The sequence below is a fragment of the Cebus imitator genome, unplaced genomic scaffold (genome assembly GCF_001604975.1).
Source record: "Cebus imitator isolate Cc_AM_T3 unplaced genomic scaffold, Cebus_imitator-1.0 Scaffold216, whole genome shotgun sequence".
NCBI lineage: Eukaryota > Metazoa > Chordata > Mammalia > Primates > Cebidae > Cebus > Cebus imitator.
In genome coordinates, this window is record NW_016107531.1 from 2422291 (window position 1) to 2441108 (window position 18818).

The 18818-nt window shown below is 47.4% G+C and overlaps 1 protein-coding gene across 7 annotated transcripts in view; it reads right to left on the reverse strand.

Moving 5' to 3' along the window:
- MVB12B (multivesicular body subunit 12B) overlaps positions 1-11323 on the reverse strand; it is a 211581-nt gene extending 200258 nt beyond the window's left edge. For 4 of the 7 annotated variants that reach the window (XR_005203477.1, XM_037745932.1, XM_017549134.2 and 1 more), the window contains exon 1: positions 11159-11321. Coding sequence is in view for 5 of the 7 variants with exons in the window: in XM_037745932.1 (XP_037601860.1) it covers positions 11159-11236 (78 nt within the window). In the remaining 2 variants the exon portion in view is untranslated. Of the gene's footprint in view, positions 1-8967; positions 8987-11158 lie in introns of those variants that run through there. The other 3 variants (XM_017549132.2, XM_017549131.2, XM_037745931.1) reach the window with 3 other exon arrangements.
- Positions 11324-18818: the final 7495 nt, after the last annotated feature.

The window sequence follows — 18818 nt, forward strand, 5'->3', positions numbered from 1 at the left end:
GAGGCAGACAAAGGAGTCGGGTCTGGCCTGCCAGAGGGCCCCCACAGAGCTGTGCGCAGAGCATCTCTACCCTCCGTTCTCTCTCCTTCCCCCGAGCTGCTGTGCCCCGGACGGAGGCGGCCTCTGTGAAATATGGACAAATGGCTCCTGGCCGCGCGGGCTGAGGCCGACTCATGGAGGAAACGCCATCACCAGCCAAGACAGCTTTTAATGAGAAACGCCCAAGATATCCATGGCAGGGGCCATCACTCAAAGCCGCTTGCCCTGAATTACATATTTTCTGACTGCAAATTACTTTTAACGGCGTCTCTACCAGCACTTCAATTGACCTTCCTAACAAAAGGCCATTTATTAACTAGCGTTCCACGATTCCTGGGCTGCGGGGAGCCTCAAGCCAGGAAGGATGGCCCCGCGGCAGAGGACTTGGCGAGGCCATTCCTGCGGGCCCACAGAGCAAATCGGATCGGGGAGGAAAGAACAAGGGAGCCAGATGCTTAAGGCCAACATGAACTTGCCTGGACTCTCACATCAAATCTCGAGGCCTACTTGCAACAGTCCCAGGTTGTATCAACAGCCCCCCATCCAGCATCCACCTCTATGTCAGAGTCCCAGCTGCCGGCAAAACCCACTAATACGTATCTGCTGCATTTCGACAGCGCTTTCCAGCTCTCAAGAAGCTTTCTCGGGCTCCTTCCCAGTTGAAGCTCACATCAAACCTGGTAAGTAGCTGGGTCACCTCCCAGGAATGGGACAGCTGGTCTTACTCCCCAGGTCTGGTCTGTTTTCCATTGTACTAGGCAGAGAGGTACCAACATGCCGTCTGATTGAGAAAGCAGTTTGAACACTAATTATATCTTAAAATGCCAAAGCTTTTCCTTCTCTAGCTACAGCTCAGTAAGTCAAGCAAGGGGGAAAAGAGTACAGAAAGATAAAAGTAACATGGGATTAATTTTCCTCACACCTCAGTTTCAAGATTCAACATTCCCCTCATAAATAATTTACAACAATAAAAATGAGCTAAGGCCGTGTTTGTGTAGGATGGAGGTAAATTTAGGCCTAATGAGGGAGATCCGAGCACTGCACAGGAGGGAATAGGTTGATCTATGGCACAGTGCAAGCAGGATCGACAGCTCACAGGGGCTCCATTACCAACTGGAAGTTGCAGGGCCAATTGGGAGGAGGGGGAAGCAAAAGGGGGAAACTTGTGCCATCCCAGCTGTGGCTGCAAGAAGGGTCTGTACAGGGAACCCCCAAAGTTGACCCAGTGTTTTGGATGACAAGACAAATGTTGAGATTTTTCAGAATGATCGGATTGGGCCAATCTCAGTCTATTCTCAGTACATGCTGGGTAAGGGGTAAAGGTGGTGGGGTGCCAGGGATGCAAACTGGACCTTGAGCAGGTCCTCCTACTTTAACCTCATGATCATCAGGTCCCATATGGATCCACTCCGACCTCTCCCCTGAGTGGGCATGCAGCTTCTGTGAGATAATTTCCAAGGCAGGGGGCTGCAGAGCCGTACTGCAGAGGCTTCCTCTGCAAGGCAGGAGGGGTGTGTGTGTGTGTGTGTGTGTGTGTGTATGCACGCACGCACACATATATGTATGTGCACCCACATGTATACAGACTGGGAAAGCTGGGGAGGGTTAAGGTGAAGTGTTTTCCAAGCCAGGAGGATTTCTTCCACCATGCCATGCTCAAAGAGTACCATACAACCCACACAAGGCGGGGGGCAAGCCTGCTTCCAGCTTCCGCCTGCAGTGCTGCAGATAGCACTTGAGGAGGCCCCAGCTCCCAGCGCTGCAGCACCTAGCCAAGGCTGTCATCCCAGGTTCATGGAGAAATGAACTTTAACTATAAAGACCCTTCATACAGACGGCACACTGCTCCCTCGTAGCTGATCAAAGAATTACTACAACAGTGTGCTTAATCCCTAAAAGTCAGCAGTGCTGGGCTTAACTGATGCTGAACATTGTTTCGGAATCAAAGGCATGCCTCCCAGCCCCAGTCTGGGAGAAAACTGAGCTACTGTATCACAGTTGAAAACTCAGGGGAACTTTGATATCATCTCTGTTTAATTTCCACGGCCCTCCTGAGCCTGGGGTTTATCTCATTTTATCAACTCCTGTACTGAAATCAAAACCCAACCAACAAAGCTGAGACCTCTCCCCACTGAGGCCCTTCCAGCGGCGGGGTGTGAGCCGAGTTTAAAGTGCTTTCAGGGAGCAACAACCGCAGGGGGCAGGGGGCGCTGCCTTCAAAGGAGGTGCTGTGGGCAGCGGCCTGAGTTCCAGCCTCCCGCCATCTCGGCCTCCTGCTGTGGTGGTGAGGCAGGCTCAGAAGCGGCACCAGCCAGTGCTGCTGGTCAGGGCTGACGGCATGACTGGCATACAACTTTTGAGGAGAGTAATTTCAAAGTATTAAGGGGGGGTAGGCTAAATTGGGCTACTGTAATTGAAATGACAAAACCAGTGGCTTAATTACATCCCTACAGAAGGACAAACTGGTGATCAGCTTGCTTGAAATCCAAAGCCAAGGGCACCAAAGACAAAACTGTCTGCCCACATCTACCAGCTTACAGGGTTGAGGAAGGGAAAAGAACAAATATTTCATTCACCATGGGAAATGCCGCAAGAGCAGATGGGCTATACCCCAGTAAAAGCTGCTGCGCCCCAGCCTTCATAGAGAAGGTCTTTGCCTGTTTCCCAGCAGCAGTGATGGTCTGCGGGAATCCATGCCCACCTCTGGTGCCCCAAGATTACTGACACCTTTCTGTTGGCAAATTGCAAGCCAGGGACAGAATGACACTGCCTGTCCCCAAGGAGGTAACCTGTGGCCAGGCCTCACCAACACACACCACACACACAAACCCAGCCACCTTCCTTATAGCAAGGTGCAGAGACCTACCTCCTCAGAAGGCTGAGAGCTGAGGCCAGTTAAATGGCCAGCTGGCTTTGGGGCCGCCCATAGGGAACAGAGCACAAACAGAGAGGTTGTCACTGTGAAGCCTCAGGATAGTATCCTGACGCCTTCTGAACTTTGGACAGATTACCTGGTGACCAGTCAGAGTCAAATCACTCTGACAAATGCTTCTGGACAGAGTCAGGTAGCAACAAGTCACAGGCCGCAGGGAAGGCTGCTAAGATGTTGGGTAACTAAGGCAAATATTTTTCTAAGCTCTCCTAGATCACAAAGAATTTTCCAGCTAGGTAACTAACAACTGTGAGCACTTTCTTCCCCCCACACCCCCGAGTAAAGGTCTGTTTCTCCCAGCAGAAGAATCCAGTGTATGCATGTGTCAATTCAAGCTGCCCTATGCTTAGATTTCTATGAACCATTTGATTACCAAACATAGATTTTTCCGTAAATGCCATGAGGGAGGACTAGGGTTCAGGTTGCTGCAACCCTTATGGTACAATGGTAGGTTCCAGGATTCGCTTTCCAAAAATAAATCCAGGATCAAGTTCTATAGCACTCCCCTAGCCAAAGCCCTGCCCCATACAGGCCTGACTACACAAACCAGGGAATGTTACTCGAGGGTAGGGCATTCTCCAGTACACTGTGGGTATCATCTGCTTGCCCATCATTGCTGCAAATGAGGGCTGTCTGTGTCCGCTCCCATCAGGTCTTGCTGAGTGGTGTCATATTGTCCCCTGTAGAGAAGGATAAAGGAGGACCTCAACAGAAGACAGATGCCTACAAATGAAACCATCCCAGGGGCCCCAAAAGCTATGGTTCCTGAGTGTCTGGTGATAGGAGTCACAGCTTGCCCTGATGGGGACAGTGCTCACAGAGTAAAGACACTAATGTCATTTCAATGCCAGGCAAATATGCGCCCATGCCAGAGTCATCAGAACACCTGTCTTCAAGCCAGCCAGACCACTACATCCCTCTCTGACTTTCACATGGGTCTTGAGAATTTTTTTTTTTCATATATTTGGTCATCTAATCATTCTAACGATGTGCTAATGACTTCCAAAATTCCTCCAAGCCCAGACTTTTCTCTTGAGACTCAGAGGTATCTGTCTGGTGTCTTTGCCCACATGGCTCAGGAATACCTCGAATTCAGCTGACCTTGCCATCTTCCCTGGAAGCATCCTCCCACACTCCCGGTCCCTAAGAGGGCCTGGTACATGAACAGTCAGTCCACAAATGTGTATAGAGCCACTTTGGCTTAGCACTAAGGCTACAGTAATGAAATAGAAAGTCCATATTCTGGAGTGGGAGTATCCAACTTTAGCATATGCAAGAATCACCAGGAGAGGTTGTTAAAACGGACATTCCTGAACCCTAGCCCCTGAGATACTGATTCAATAGATCTGAGCCGGTCTAAGAATGTGCATTTCTAACAAGCTCCCAGCTGACACTCAACAGCTGGTCCACAGTCCAAAATTTGAGTACAAGAGAGCAAGTATTCATTAGGTGTTTGATGAATGAATGAATGAATGAATGAATGAATGGAATGAACCTAAAGGTAATCTTCCCTGGGGAAAAGCCTCAGAATCAGCCCTCCAGTCTCCCCCTCCTTCTTCTTGACAGTTCAGCCAAGAGCATCACGTTCCTCCCCTACAGACACCCACCCCACCATTTAAAATCAGGGTCATGCCAGGCGTGGTGGCTCATGACTGTAATTCCAGCAGGAATTGGAGGCCAAGGTGGGAGGATCACTTGAGGTCAGGAGTTTGAGACCAGCCTGGCCAAGATGGTGAAACCCCATCTCTACTAAAAATACAAAAATTACCTGGGTATGGTGGTGAGTGCCTGTAATCCCAGCTACGCGAGAGGCTGGGGCACAAGGATCACTTGAACCCAAGAGGTGGAGGTTGCAGTGAGCCGAGATGGTGCCATTGTACTCCAGCCTGGGTGACAAATCCAGATCCTGTCTCAAAAAAATAAATAAATAAGTAAATAAATAAAACCAGGGTCATGGCCAGGAGCAGTGGCTCATGCCTGTAATCCTAGCACTTTGGGACGCCTTTGGGAGGCTAAGGCGGGCAGATTATGAGGTCAGGAGTTCGAGACCAGCCTGGCCAATATAGCGAAACCCCATCTCTACTAAAAATACAAAAATTAGCTGGGCATGGTGGCACATGCCTATAGTCCCAGCCACTTGGGAGGCTGAGGCAAAAGAATTGCTTGAATCCGGGAGGCAGAGATTGCAGTGAACTAAGATTGTGCCATTGCACTCCAGCCTGGGCGACAGAGTGAGACAGAGCCTCAGGAAAAGAAACAAACAAACCAGGATCACATCTTCCATTCCCCTCAAACCTTCTCCAATTGCCCAGCCAGACAGGTGTTGTCACTCGGAATCCTGACATTATCTAAGCATATAGTCTTAGCACACATATGTGCACACATACACATACACACACAGCCTTGCCTCTGAGAAGGCTAGACCATGCTTTCCCTAGCAGACTGTAAGTTACTCAAAGGTGTTATTTCCACCACAATGCCCAGCTCATGGTGGATTCTCAATAAATGGATTATGAATGAATACGGAAGGATAAACAAACAAAATTCCTTTTCTCCCAAATTACCAAGTTTCACCGGATTAAGGAGGGCACATAAAGGGGCAGGGAAACAGCAGACCTGTCAGGCCCCTTCCAGTGAGAGCTGGGGGTCTGGGTTCACTGATGCCTCCATGCACACACACCATGACCCCAGGGGTGAGCCACTTGCAGAGGAAGGGAGAAGGGACCATAGCACTTCCTTGGAGCTCCAGATTTAGATTTAACTCAGTGCAGCCAAGCTGGATGCGGGACTGTCAGGGGCCAGTGGGTGTCCAGGCTGGCTGCTAGAAGAATACCTTGGGGAGCTTGTAGAAGCACTGCTTTCCCATCCCCCATCCTCAGGTTCTCATTTAACTGGTTCAGGCTGGGACTGACAATGGAGAGCCCACAGCCAAGGAGAAGGTCCACAGTGCTGGGTAACAGAGCAATGAATAAGACATGGAGCTCACAGGCTGTAGGAAATATCCCGAGAAAGGGACTGCAAAGGAGGGGACTCTTCCTTCCACCTGGTGAGGCAGGAAGAGGTGAGCAAAGAGCGGACCTCCCTGAAAGATTGGGGGGGTGTGCAGTGGTGAAAGTCTTGCAGGCAGAAACACAGCCTCAACAAAGGCACCGTGATGTGAACACACAGGGACCGCTCAGGGAACTGCAAGGAGCAGACGGGATCTAAAACAAGCTTATAAAATGCTTAAGAAAACAAATAAACAAAACACAATCAAACTGAACTAAAAAACCTGGCTGCACTTCTCTGCCATTTCTAAGATCTAAGCAATGCCATCAAACTACAGGAAGGAGCACCCCAGTGGTCTAACAGAAGAGATTCCCAGGCCTTCCGTTCATGCTTCCTCTCCTACAGCCAAACATTCTCCAACCAATGCCCCTTCCTTCCAACCTCCATGGGGCCTCCATATGCTATTAGCTCTGTGGGGGGGAACATCAGGCAGAGCAGAGGAATGGAAGGGGTGATACGTTTGGAGTCCAAGGGACCTGAGCTTACTGCATAACCTTAGGCAAGTTAAACTAAGCTAGGCCTGAGGTTCCATCCCTATAAAAATGGAATAGCAAATAATATTTTCCACAGGGTTATAATGTGTAGAAAGCATCAAGAATTTGCAGCAAAAGGCAATAACAGAGTGAAAAGGCAACCTATGGAATGGGAGAAAATATTTGCAAATCATATATCTGATGAGGGGTTAATATGTGAATCTATAAAGAACTCCTGCAACTCAACAACAAAAAACAAATTTCTTAAGTTAAAAATGGGCAAAGGATTTAAATAACAAGTCTTTCCAAAGACAATATACAAATAGCCAACCAGCACACAAAAAGATGCTCAGCATCACTTGCCATGAGGGAAATGCAAATCCAAACTGCGTATCACCTTATACTAATTCCAATGGCTACTACCAAAAACAAACGTACAAACAAAATAACTGTTCGAAAGCATGTGAAGCAATTGGAAACTTTGGCACACAGCTGGTGGGAATATAAAATGGTACAGCTACCATTTTATGGAAAACAGTGTAGTGGTTCCTCAAAAAATTATAAATAGAATTACCATATGATCCAGTAATTCCACTTCTGGGTATCCACCCAAAATAATTTAGATCAGGGTCTCAAAGAGATTTGTAGACCCATGTTCAGAGCAACTTCATTCACAATCACCCAAAGACAGAAGCAACCCAAGCATCCATCTATGGATGAATAAACAAAATACAGTACACATCTTCAATGGTATACTATTCAGCCTTCAAAAGGAAGGAAATTCCGAAACATGCTACAATATGATGAACCTTGAGGACAGTATGCTAAACTAAATCATCCAGTCACAAAAAGACAAATACCGTATGATCCACTTCTATGAATAGCTTGGGTAGTCACACTCACAGAAACACAAAGCAGAATGGTCGTTGCCAGGGGCGAGGAAAGGGGAAAACGGAAAGTTGTTTAATGAGCACAGAGTTTCAGTTTTGCAAGATGAAAAGTTCTGGAGCTTAGTTGCACCACAGTGTGAATGTGTGTAATGCCACCAGTCGGTGCCCTTAAAAATTAGTAGGATGGTACATTTTATGTTATGTGTATTTAACAATTTTCTAGAAAGCATCTAGAACTGTAGGTCTCTCATTTCGGCAAGCATAAGTAACCGCAGGTGTCTGTTAAGCATGCAGATTCCAGGTCCCCTTCCCCAGATAATTCTGATTCAATAAAGTTTGAGTATGAGGCCCTGGCATCTGCATTTTCATCAACACCACAGGCATATTTAGTGCATTAGGAGCTCATTTATTAGGATCAGAGGATATTCTTTTGAACATTCTGCTCTGCTGATTAGAATCTATTTAAGTGTGTGTGTGTGTGTGTGTGTGTGTGTGTGTGTGTGTGTGTGTCTGAAGAAGGAAAGAACAAACTCGTGTTGAATCTAGCTACAGGTCCAACAAGATAGCCCTCCAGTCCTAAGGGAAATACGAGCTACAAAGCTGCTATGTGCAACCCCCAGGCTCCAGGCCCACAGGGCTCTCACATTTCTGCCTGGACAGGCTCTGCATCTTGCCAGAAGCGTGTCAAGTAAACCAAATGCATGCCCACAGGATGTCCCCAACAAGGGAGGTAATGTCAAGCATACTTTGCAGTGGCTTTGCCTCCCAGGCAGCTAGACACAGAAGACCTAACTCTGGCAAACCCACTCCAACTAGCACAGGGAAGCCACGATTCCCAAGGGCAGCCCAGCGAGCAGAAGGCCAAGGAGAGCCTGGAGGGGGCCGTGGCCAGGGAAATGCTGGCCAGGGCGGTCCTCAGTGAGAGCCAGAGCACCCTGGGGAGAGAGAGCTCATTCAAGAAACCCAGGCCTCCCCTCCACAACCCAACCTGCAAAGGAGGCTCTGCTATCTCAGCCTAACCACATCCAACCATGTAGTCATCTGCTATCTTCATCATCATAATAGCACCTTCGACTTTTCCCATGCTCTACTCCAGCACCATCATTATTTTGCAGTGTGGCAAGGGTGTCTCCCTTTGAGCATGGGGCACTTCCAGCAAACTAAGGCAGAGGGGCCTATGCCATTTGGATTCTGATTCCCCCAGAAGCAGATCCTCCATGAAATGGATGGAGACTACACTTCTCCGTCACCCATTCCAAAGCCCTGAGTGGGCATCCAGCAGTGTGCTCACATGGCGTAGTTCTGTAACATGTACAAACACAGGATATTCTTGTGTTCTTTTTCTTAAAACTCTCCCCCCAACAAATTGTATAAACATCGGACCTGGGGAAAAAAAACTCGATCTGCTGCTGGCTGCTGAACTGCACTTAAGTTTCATGTAGACCCCCACCTCCTGCAGTGCCAAGTGCTATCACATACATTAGCTCATTCAGCCTCTTGACTGATTACCTTTATGGGGTAGGCTTTATTCTTAAGACACTTTTACATTACGGAAATGGGGATTCAGAAAGGTTGTGTGACTTACCTAGGGCCACCTGGGGTCCAGAAGATAGCCTGAGAGTCAAACTCAAGCCCCTAAAAAATCCAAGCCCAGTGTTCTTTCTACTATACCATCACTTCCTGGTTGTCCTGTTAAGGACTAAATAATAGGCCAGGTGTGGTGGCTCACGCCTAGTGGCTCACACCTGTAATCCCAGCAATTTGGGAGGCCAAGGCAGGAGGATTACTTGAGCTCTGGTGTTCAAGACCAGCCTGGGCAACATAGCAAGACCCCATCTCTACTAAAAATAATAATAATTTAAAAAATAGCTGAGCATGGTGGCAGGCACCTATACTACTTGGGAGGCTGAGGTGGGAGAATCACTTGAGCCCAGGAGTTCAAGACTTCAGTGAGCCATGACGGTGCCACCGCACTCCAGGCTGGGTGACAGTGAGACCCTGTATCAAAAACAAAACAAAACAAAACCAAAAAAAAAAACCAAACTCTAAAAATAAATAAATAAGCTACTCCTCTCATTCATCTGTTAACAAGCCTCATAATAACCGCTACTGTTTACTGACTTCTTGCCATGTAGCAGGCACTGAGCTAACTTTCTTGCAATATTTCATTTACATCTCACCATAATCCCATGAGATGAATATTATCATCAGTTTCACTCTACAGATGAGGAAACTAAAACCCAGAAAAGTTCAATATGTCCAAGCACACACAGTAAATAGGAAAGCCAAGACTTAAGCTGAGATCTAATCATAAACTCTCTGCACAGAACCATGGTGCAACATTCCAGTTGTAAGTGGTGAAAGATCCCTAGCAGGATGGAGACAGGGCAAGGAAAATGCCTTGAGCCTGAATCAGGAGTGACTCAAAGCCTAGAAGGAGTGAAAAATGTAGATAACAGAAGATAAGTTCAGGTTCAAATGAACCAGTAATCCCCATATCAACTGCTTCCCATGGGTCCAGGAGCCCGGGTCCCAAGCAGAAGCCTCATCTCTCAGAGGCCTAACTATTTAAAGATGCTAAGCGTGGTACAATATCTCCAAGTACCTCACATGATTTCCAACGAGCAAGAAAGGTGTCACCATCTGTAACTAAACATCCTAGTACACTGAGTTTTTCAGTTAGTCCAGGCTTCACAGAGCTTATCTTTTAACTTTCTAAGCTTTGCTGGTGCCGCTGATAAGATTTTCTAGCCCTGTTAAAACGAGATGAGATCTAGCCAGCTGTCGAGAAATGTGCAATGAGATTATACTGAGAAGGAACCACGAGAGACAAAGGCCCCTAAGAGGAGCCGGCCTGCTGTCTGCTTTTGTGGCAGCAATTGGAGTGGGCTCTGGTTTTGGGTGGGGGCAGGGAGCAGGGAAGGGGTGACCGCCATTTGCCTTTTGCCCTCCTGTGGTCTTCCTCAGTGCCTTGCGCAAGAGGCTGTTGAGGGGCAGGAAACAGAAGAGTCTCATCTTTCATGGTGAGAAGCACTGGTGATTTAGAACAGTTGTGTGTTTGGTAACAAAGAGGATAAAAGATGCTCTTGGGTCCACCCCGTTCCCCGGTGCCTGCCTCTGAGGATGTGATGTCCGCTGCTGCCATGCCTCAGCTCTTGTCCTGGCCCCTGCCCCCTCGCTGGTGCTGGAGTCACTCACTGTAGGGTGCTCGAAGTGCCCACCATGTTCCTGCATGGGTACTCTGGGTCTCGGGTACCCAGGCTGGGCATGTCACCTTGCAGACAGGTGCCCGAGGGTTCAGGTGTCGTCTCTGCTGTGCCCAGGTCAGAGAGGCAGTGATGCCCCAGGGGCAGGTGCACGAAGGTCTGCACCCACATGACCACAGAAAGCCGGACCCCAGGCCAGGCGGGTCAAACGACTGACTGTCCCCAGTCTGTGCCCCGGTGGGCCGCCTCCCTCTCACACGCGCAGAGGTGGCTCTCAGCGCCCCTCACCTGCCCAGGCCCTGGGGGCGCTGCTGGCACTCGGGTCCCCCAGCTCCTCCCGCCTCCTGCCGCCAGGCCGAGCCCGGGCACCGGCAGCCGCGGCGCGCTCAGGGCTCGTCAAAGGCCGCCCGGGCCTGTCCCCGCCGCGGGCCGGGCACGGAGCCCGCAGGCCTCGGCGCGGCCCGGCTCCTCCCGTCCGCCCGCCCCTCGGCCCGGGGCCCGCGCCCGCCCTCCCTCCCGGCTACACGGCCGGCTCGGCCGAGCCTTCGCGGCGTGCGGGCCTCACTTAACTGTTCCCCGCTGAGGCGGCGGCGGCGGCTGCGGCGGCGGTGGGTCCCGGCTCCGTCTCACGCAGAAGCAGCTTCTCATCGCCCGGGCGGCGCGGGAGGGGCCGGGCCCGAGGCCCAAGCGGCGGGAGCCGGCGCCGCAGCTCGAGCGCGAGCCTCACCGGGAGCGGCGGCGGCGGCGGCGGCGGCGGCGGAGGGGCGGGGCGCGGCCTGGCGGCGGCGGCGGCGGCGGCGGCGGCGGCGGCAACAACGACGGCGGCTGCGGCTCCCTCCGCGGGCCGCAGCGGCGGCAGGCCGGGCTCCAGGTCTCCCGGCGCTGGCGCTGGTGCTGGCTCAGGCTCGGGAGAGGCGCCTGGCGCCCGAGGCTGGCTCGGGCAGGAGGAGGGAGCGGGAGCCCTGGCGTCCCGAGCCCGCGCCGCCGCCCCGGCCGGCACCCCGCCTCCCCAGCCTCCCTCACGGCCCAGCCCGTCAGCACCAGGCAGGGCCCCAGCGCGCCCACCTGGGCCTCCTTGAGCCCGCCGGCGACCCCAGTCCAGCCTCAGTCCCCCGGAAGCCCTCGGCCCCTGGAGCCTGGGGCATCGGTGGTCCCTGGCCGCAGACTGGTCTTTTCCTGGAACCCTCAGCCCGCTTAGCTCTCGTAGGCCTCGCTGTACCCAAGACCAGTCTTCAGCTCAGCTGCACGTCCCTGGAAGCCCCCAGGCCCTCAGGCTAGGAATTGGCCCCTTCTAGGGACTCTCCGCCCACTCAGCCATTCTAGGCTTCACTGAACCCTAGAATCCAAAGCTCATCTTCTCCCCACCCACCCTCAGCTCAGCCAGTCGTCTAAAGCTAACCCCAATTTCCTGGCAATAATCGGGCTTCCTCTTATGCTGGTTAAATGATTTATCCTTGGAGGCCTAGAGCCAGGTGTATGGGGCCAGCCTCAGGCGAGCATCTAGAAGGTGATACTTGGGGAAAGGCATAAGCCAAGGATAAAGTGGAGCTGGATGGGTGGGGGAGGGCCCAGACCCTGACCCTCAGCTAGAGTAGCTGGTAGGAAAGGCAGACTCTGTGTCTGAACCAACCATGCCCCACACACCCCAGCCAGGCACCCCAGGCAGAGGCCAGCGTGTGCAAGATTTGAAAGATTTCTTGCCAGGAGGCTGCATCATTCAGCAGGAGCTGAGGACCATGTGGGAGTGATCAGCATGGATTTTCTAATGCATTGAGTCTCATTTTCACACATTCTTGGCTTTTCCACAATAGCTGTTTGATCCTAAAGAAAAGGGTGCCAAGCAGAATGGACTGTCAGGGGGAAAACATCCTGTGGGGAAGCCATGCACTGGTGCATTCCCAGTGTCTTCACTACTCAGAAATGACATGGGTTCAGGTGGCTTGACAGCAAGTCCTATCATCCCATCAGGGGACAGATAATCCCTATGTTACTTAAACTGTTACACAGGAAAAATTAAAAGAAACAAAAATGTTTATTTCATTTCCCAAGTTTAGCATAACCCTGATACTAAAATCCAGCAGACAATACTGAAAAGAACTGCAGATGACCAACCTAGAACAGGAGTCCCCAGAGAATTTCATATTTGTTTTTTTGAAAATGGGCTTCTGCAGACAACTTGAGAAGGTGCTGCACGTCATTTATAGTGTACTTTTTGGAGAATCACACTAAGTGTTGGTATATTAAGGAAGGTCTCTGTAAAGTCCAGGAGTAAAGAAACCTGTTTGGTTTGTTTAACCTGGCATTTCCCAAACTCATCTGAGCCAGGACCACCTTCTAAAGCTCACTGATTAGTCTTCAATATGTGAATCTCCGCTATAGATCAACTCATTTAAGTATATGGTAGTGACAAAACTATTAAATAAAATTATAGCAATTTGAATCCAGTTTACTATTAAGGGAACTCAAAACCCACCACGATCAAGCAAGATTTATTCCAGAAGTGCAAGAAAAATTGAACATTAGGGAATTTGTAAATTCATTGCATTGTTAAAGGAAAACAAATTACAGGACATTATCAATGGGATGGATGCTTTAAAAGTATATGACAAACTTCAAAACAAATGACTTATAAATTTTTAAAAACTCTTAGTAAACTATTATAGAAAGAAAATTTAAACTTTTAACATGACAAAGTTTATCAGAAGCCATCAACAAACATATTTAATGGTGAAACACTAAGGGTATTCCCATTTAAGTTGGAGTCAAAAGGATGCCTGCTATAATGGCTATAGAATAAAGCCAATGCAATAAGATAAGAAAGCTAAATAAGAAATATAAATATTAGAAGGGAAGAGATAAAATTGTCGTTATTTGCTCATGTTTTGTTTCCCAAAAAATAAAAATAAAAAAGAATCAATTAAAAATCAGAGACTTTGGTAAGGTGGTCAATTTTAAGATAAACACCAAAATGAATGGTTTTCCTAAATGTTAAGGGAGAAGCCTTCTTCTTTTATTTTTTCTTATCCTGTCTTATGGTGCTGAAGAGAGAAGACTTGTTTTCCATATAGAGAAACTTCCATTAGAATAAGACTCCTGGCTTCTCTCCATACTAAGGGAAGATTAGTGAGTTTGGAAAAAGTGATTGGACAAGAACAGTTGCTTCTGAATTCTCTATTTGGATTTGGCTGACTGCAGAGAGCAGATATTTCCGTGTGCTCTCACTAGGGGGTAAGTGAATCTGTTTCAGGGACAGAGTGATACTATTGTCCTGCACTACCTGCCGCTGTAGAAATAAATCTACTCAATTCAGGGAGAAATATAGCAAGCCCACTTAGCTACAGACCAAAAGCTAATTTTTCCGGTCAGCTTCATCAAAAATTAAGGTAATATTTTTGTCCTGTGTCTCTTTCTTGTGTCCATGCCCTAGTTTGTTCCAAACTCAGAATGGGGAGGGAGGTATTACTTACAGAGATCCCCAAATACAACATTCAATACCAGTGATTTCCATTTAGAAAGTATGATGGAAAAAAATCATATTCACATTAGCAATGAACACTATAAGGTATATGCTAGGCATATGCTTAACAACAAATGTCAAGATCCGTAGAAACAAACCGTAAAACCTGACTGAAGGACATAAAAGATCTTAATAATTGGAAAAATATAACAAATCCCTGGGCAGGAATTCTCACTAGTGCAAAGATACTATATCTCCCCAACATACTTGATAAATTTAGTAAAATTCAGATCAAAGAACCAATATGATTTGAGGGATGGGTTGAGATGGAACATGACAAAATTATTTTAAAATTTACCTTGATTGGTCCAAGTGTGGTGGCTAATGCCTGTAATCCCAGTATTTTGGGAGGCTGAGGTGGGAGGATTGCTTGGGACCAGGAGTTTGAGACTGGACTGGGCAACATAGTGAGACTCATCTCTAAATTTTTTTTTTAAATGAGCCAAGTAAGGTGGTGTGTGTCTGTGGTCCCAGCTACTTGGGAGGCTGTGGTAGGAGGATTGCTGGAACCCAGGAATTTGAGGCTGCAGTAGGCTATAATCACGACACTGCACTCCACCCTAGGCAACAGAGCAAGACCTTGTCGAAGAAGAAGAAAGTGGGTGGGGGAGGAGGAGGAGGAAGAAGGAGGAAGAAGTAGAAGGAAGAAGAAGAAGAAGAAAGAAGAAGGAAGAAGAAGAAAGAAGAAGAAGAAGGAGAAAAGGACAGGAGGAGGAGGAGGAGGAGAAGAAACAACTTATCTTGATAAATAAGTATCAGGAAATACCCATGAAATTATTATTATTATTATTTTTCTTGAGATGGAGTCTCGCTCTGTTGCCCTGGCTGGAGTGCAGTGGTGCAGTCTCGGCTCACTGCAACCTCCACCTCCCAGGTTCAAGCAATTCTCCTGCTTCAGCCTCCTGAGTAGTTGGGGTTACAGGCACTTGCCACTAAGCCTGGCTAATTTTTGTATTTTTAGTAGAGACAGGGTTTCACCATGTTGATCAGGCTGATCTCAAACTCCTGACCTTGTGATCCACCTGCCTTGGCCTCCCAAAGTGCTGGGATTACAAGCATGAGCCACCGTGCCTACTGAAATTTTTGAAATGAAAGAATAATGAGAAAATATTACTCTAACAATTATTAAAATGTAAAACCAGAAAAAACTATGGGCCACTAATGTAGGAATATACGCTTTTGTCATATATTAAGTTCTGTTTATAAATGCTTTGTTTTTATCCATTGATCTATTTGTGTGTGTGTGTGTGTGTGTGTGTGTGTGTGTGTGTCTGTGTGTGTGTGTATACAGATATATATATATGGTTTTTTTTAAGTTCTGGGATACACGTGCAGAACGTGAAGACTTGCTACACAGGTATACATGTGCCAAGGGGGTTCGAGGCACACATCGACCCGTCATCCAGGTTTTAAGCCCCGCTTGCATTAGGCATTTGTCCTAACGCCCTCCCTCCCCTTTCCTCCCACCCCCCTGACAGGCACTGTTGTGTGATGTTCCACTCTCTCTGTCCATGTGTTCTCAGTGTTCAACTCCCACTTATGAGTGAGAACATGTGGTGTTTGGTTTTCTGTTCCTGTGTTAGTTTGCTGAGATTTGTATATTTTAAAATAAATGTTCCTCTAAAGGTATATCCATTGCATATTATATATTTATTGTATATAATAGGACCATCCCTTTTAATCTATTATTTGTATATACATACACAAATAAGATACAAATTTGTATATTTCCATGCACCCTACTCCAAACCATATTATCTGGCCTAGACCACTCTAGTCATTTCCTTACTGGTCTCTTGGCTTTGCCCTACCCAAACAATGGAAAACAGCAACCAGAGCAGTCATTTACAAATAATAATAGGCTTGGTGTAGCGGCTCATGCCTGTAATTTCAGCATTTGAAGAATGCTGAAGCAGGAAGATCGCTTGAGGCCAGGAGTTTGAGATCAATAAACATAGTGAGACTCCATCTCTACAAAAAATAATAAATTAGCCAGGCGTGGCATGTACCTGTAGTCTCAATTACTTGGGAAGCTAAGGTAAGAGAATCACTTAAGCCCAGGAGTTTGAGACTGTAGTGAGCTATAATTGTACCACTGCACCCCAGCCTGGATGACAGAGAGACCCTGTCTCTAAAAAAAAAAAAACTTTTAAAAAATATAATAATAATAATAAAGGCCAGGTGCTGTGGCTCACACCTATAAACCCTGCATTTTGGGAGGCCAAGATGGGAGGATTGCTTGAGCCTAGGAGTTTGAGACCAGCCTGGGCAACATGGTGAAACTCCATCTCTACAAAAAATAACAAAAATTAGCCTTGTATGGTCTGGCGCACCTGTAGTTCCAGCTACTTGGGAGGCTGAGGTAGGAGGATTTCTTGGGTCTGGGAGGTTAAAGCTGCAGTGATCTGTGATCATGCCACTGTACTCCAGCCTAGGCAACAGAATGAGACCCTGTCTCAATAAATAAATAAATAAATAATAGCTGGGCATGGTGGCTTCATCATGTAATCCCAGCACTTTGGGAGGCCAAGGTGAGCGGATCACCTGAGATCAGGAGTTTGAGACCATCCCCAACATGGTGAAACCTGTCTCTACTAAAAATACAAAAATTAGCTGGGTGTGGTGGTGTGCGCCTGCAGTCCCAGCTACTCGAGAGGCTGAGGCAAGAGAATCGCTTGAATCTGCAAGGCAGAGGTTGCAGTAAGCCGAAATTTCACCATTGTACTCCAGCCTGGTGATAGAGTGAGATTCCATCTCAAAAAAACAGAAGAAATAAATAATAAAAATGCAGCAGGCGCTCCCTTGCTTAAAAGTCATTGGAATGACTTTCCATAAAACAAAATAAGATGGAAATGCTCCAGCACGGCCTTCAAGGTCCCATTCTGTATGGACCCAGGTACCCTCCATGCTCCTCTCAGCTGCTTTAACCACACTGGCTTCCTTTTAGATCCTTAAACATCAAAGCTCTTTCTTCCCTGGGTAACTCTGCCTATGGCACTCTGTTCAGTCTTACAGGACCTGAGCTCTTCTCATTCTTAAGCTCTCAGTTCAAATGTCACCCTCTTGGAGGCCTCATGGGTCATCTATCTAAGTAGGTCCCTGTTATTTCCATACCCCACTAGTTCATTTCCTGCTTATCACTCATCACAATTTGTAACTATCCACTATTTATTAACCTGTTCAATAACTATCCACTATTTATTAACTATCCACTATTTATTAACCTGTCAGTCTCCCCACCATACAACAAGCTCCACCCAGACGGGGGACATATCTGTTCTGTTCACTAAGCATAAACGTGCCATGCATACTAGCCTCTCAATAAACGTTTTCTAGATAGATGTGTCAACATTTAATATGTGCATACCCTTTGTCCATGTCTAATAATTTATCCAAAATAAACAATCAGACAAGTGCACACAGATGTATGTTCAAGGATAATTATTTCAGCATTGCTTATAATGAGAAAATATTGGACATAGCCTAAATGTCTAGCAATAGATTGAGTCATTAAAAAAAGCTGTACTGACATAGAAATATATCATGGCATTTTGTTAAGTAAAAAAGCGGTTCTAGAACAGAATGCATTTATTATATGAACCCATCAATTTTATATGTGTTTGTGATTATTTATATATATTCATATATGCATACAATACTTGAAAAAAATACCTAATGTTAACTGTCTAACAGTAGCTATGTCTTGGGAATGGCTTACACAGAGACTATCATTTTTTATTTTAGCACATTTGCATCACCTAGGAATATGGATGCAAATAACAGAAAACCCGACCAACAGAGTCAGCTTTGCCCTCAAGATGTTCACAGGCTGTAGGGAGATTCAGATATTGTTCAGTCATCATTTGGTTTTCAGTAACAGAAATGCTCTCAAAGCCAGTTAGGCATAAAAGAGAATTCATGGAACAAGCTGGGATTCTCTCATAGAAGCAGTCTCATAAGGTAGGCACATTTCATTTCCAGGGCTCTTCCAGGACCACGTGTTCTCCTCTTTCCCCTTCTCCCTGTATCTGCCTTTTTTTTTTTTTTTTCCCCTTTCTAACACACCACTTTTCTCTTCTCCTCCTTCCTGTCCACAGTCTAACAATTGCTGCCATGATGGTGTCCTCAGCCCACAGCCTATATCACATCAATCCCAGTGACCCACAGACACTGACAAGGCATCTCTAAGCTCCAATTCCAGACTTATGGAGAGATGTTCTGATAGGCCCAGTAAAGGTCAGAACTACCCCAGACCAAATAAACTGGGACAGAAGGCAAGGTCCCATCACGTCTATGTGTCCACTTCCCTGTGCCAGGCAAACCTCAGGAAGGTTAATGGGCACAAGGTGTACTCAGGAAGAACTGAAACCAGAAACCCAGAGCTTCCTTTATCTCAGCTTCATTCTCTAGTCACAGACCTTCTCCCTCCACATGGCAGAATCAGACTGCTGGTAGTTTGTTTTGTTTTGTTTTGTTTTTTTTGAGACAGAGTCTTGCTCTGTTGCCAGGCGCCAGGCTGGAGTGCAGTGGCGCGATCTCGACTCACTGCAACCTCTGCCTCCCAGGTTCAAGCAATTCTCTTGCCTCAGCCTCCTGGGGAGCTGGGACTACAGGAGCACACCACCACGCCCAGCTAATTTTTTTTGTATTTTTAGTAGAGACGGGGTTTCATCATGTTGGCCAGGATGGTCTCAATCTTTTGACCTCGTGATC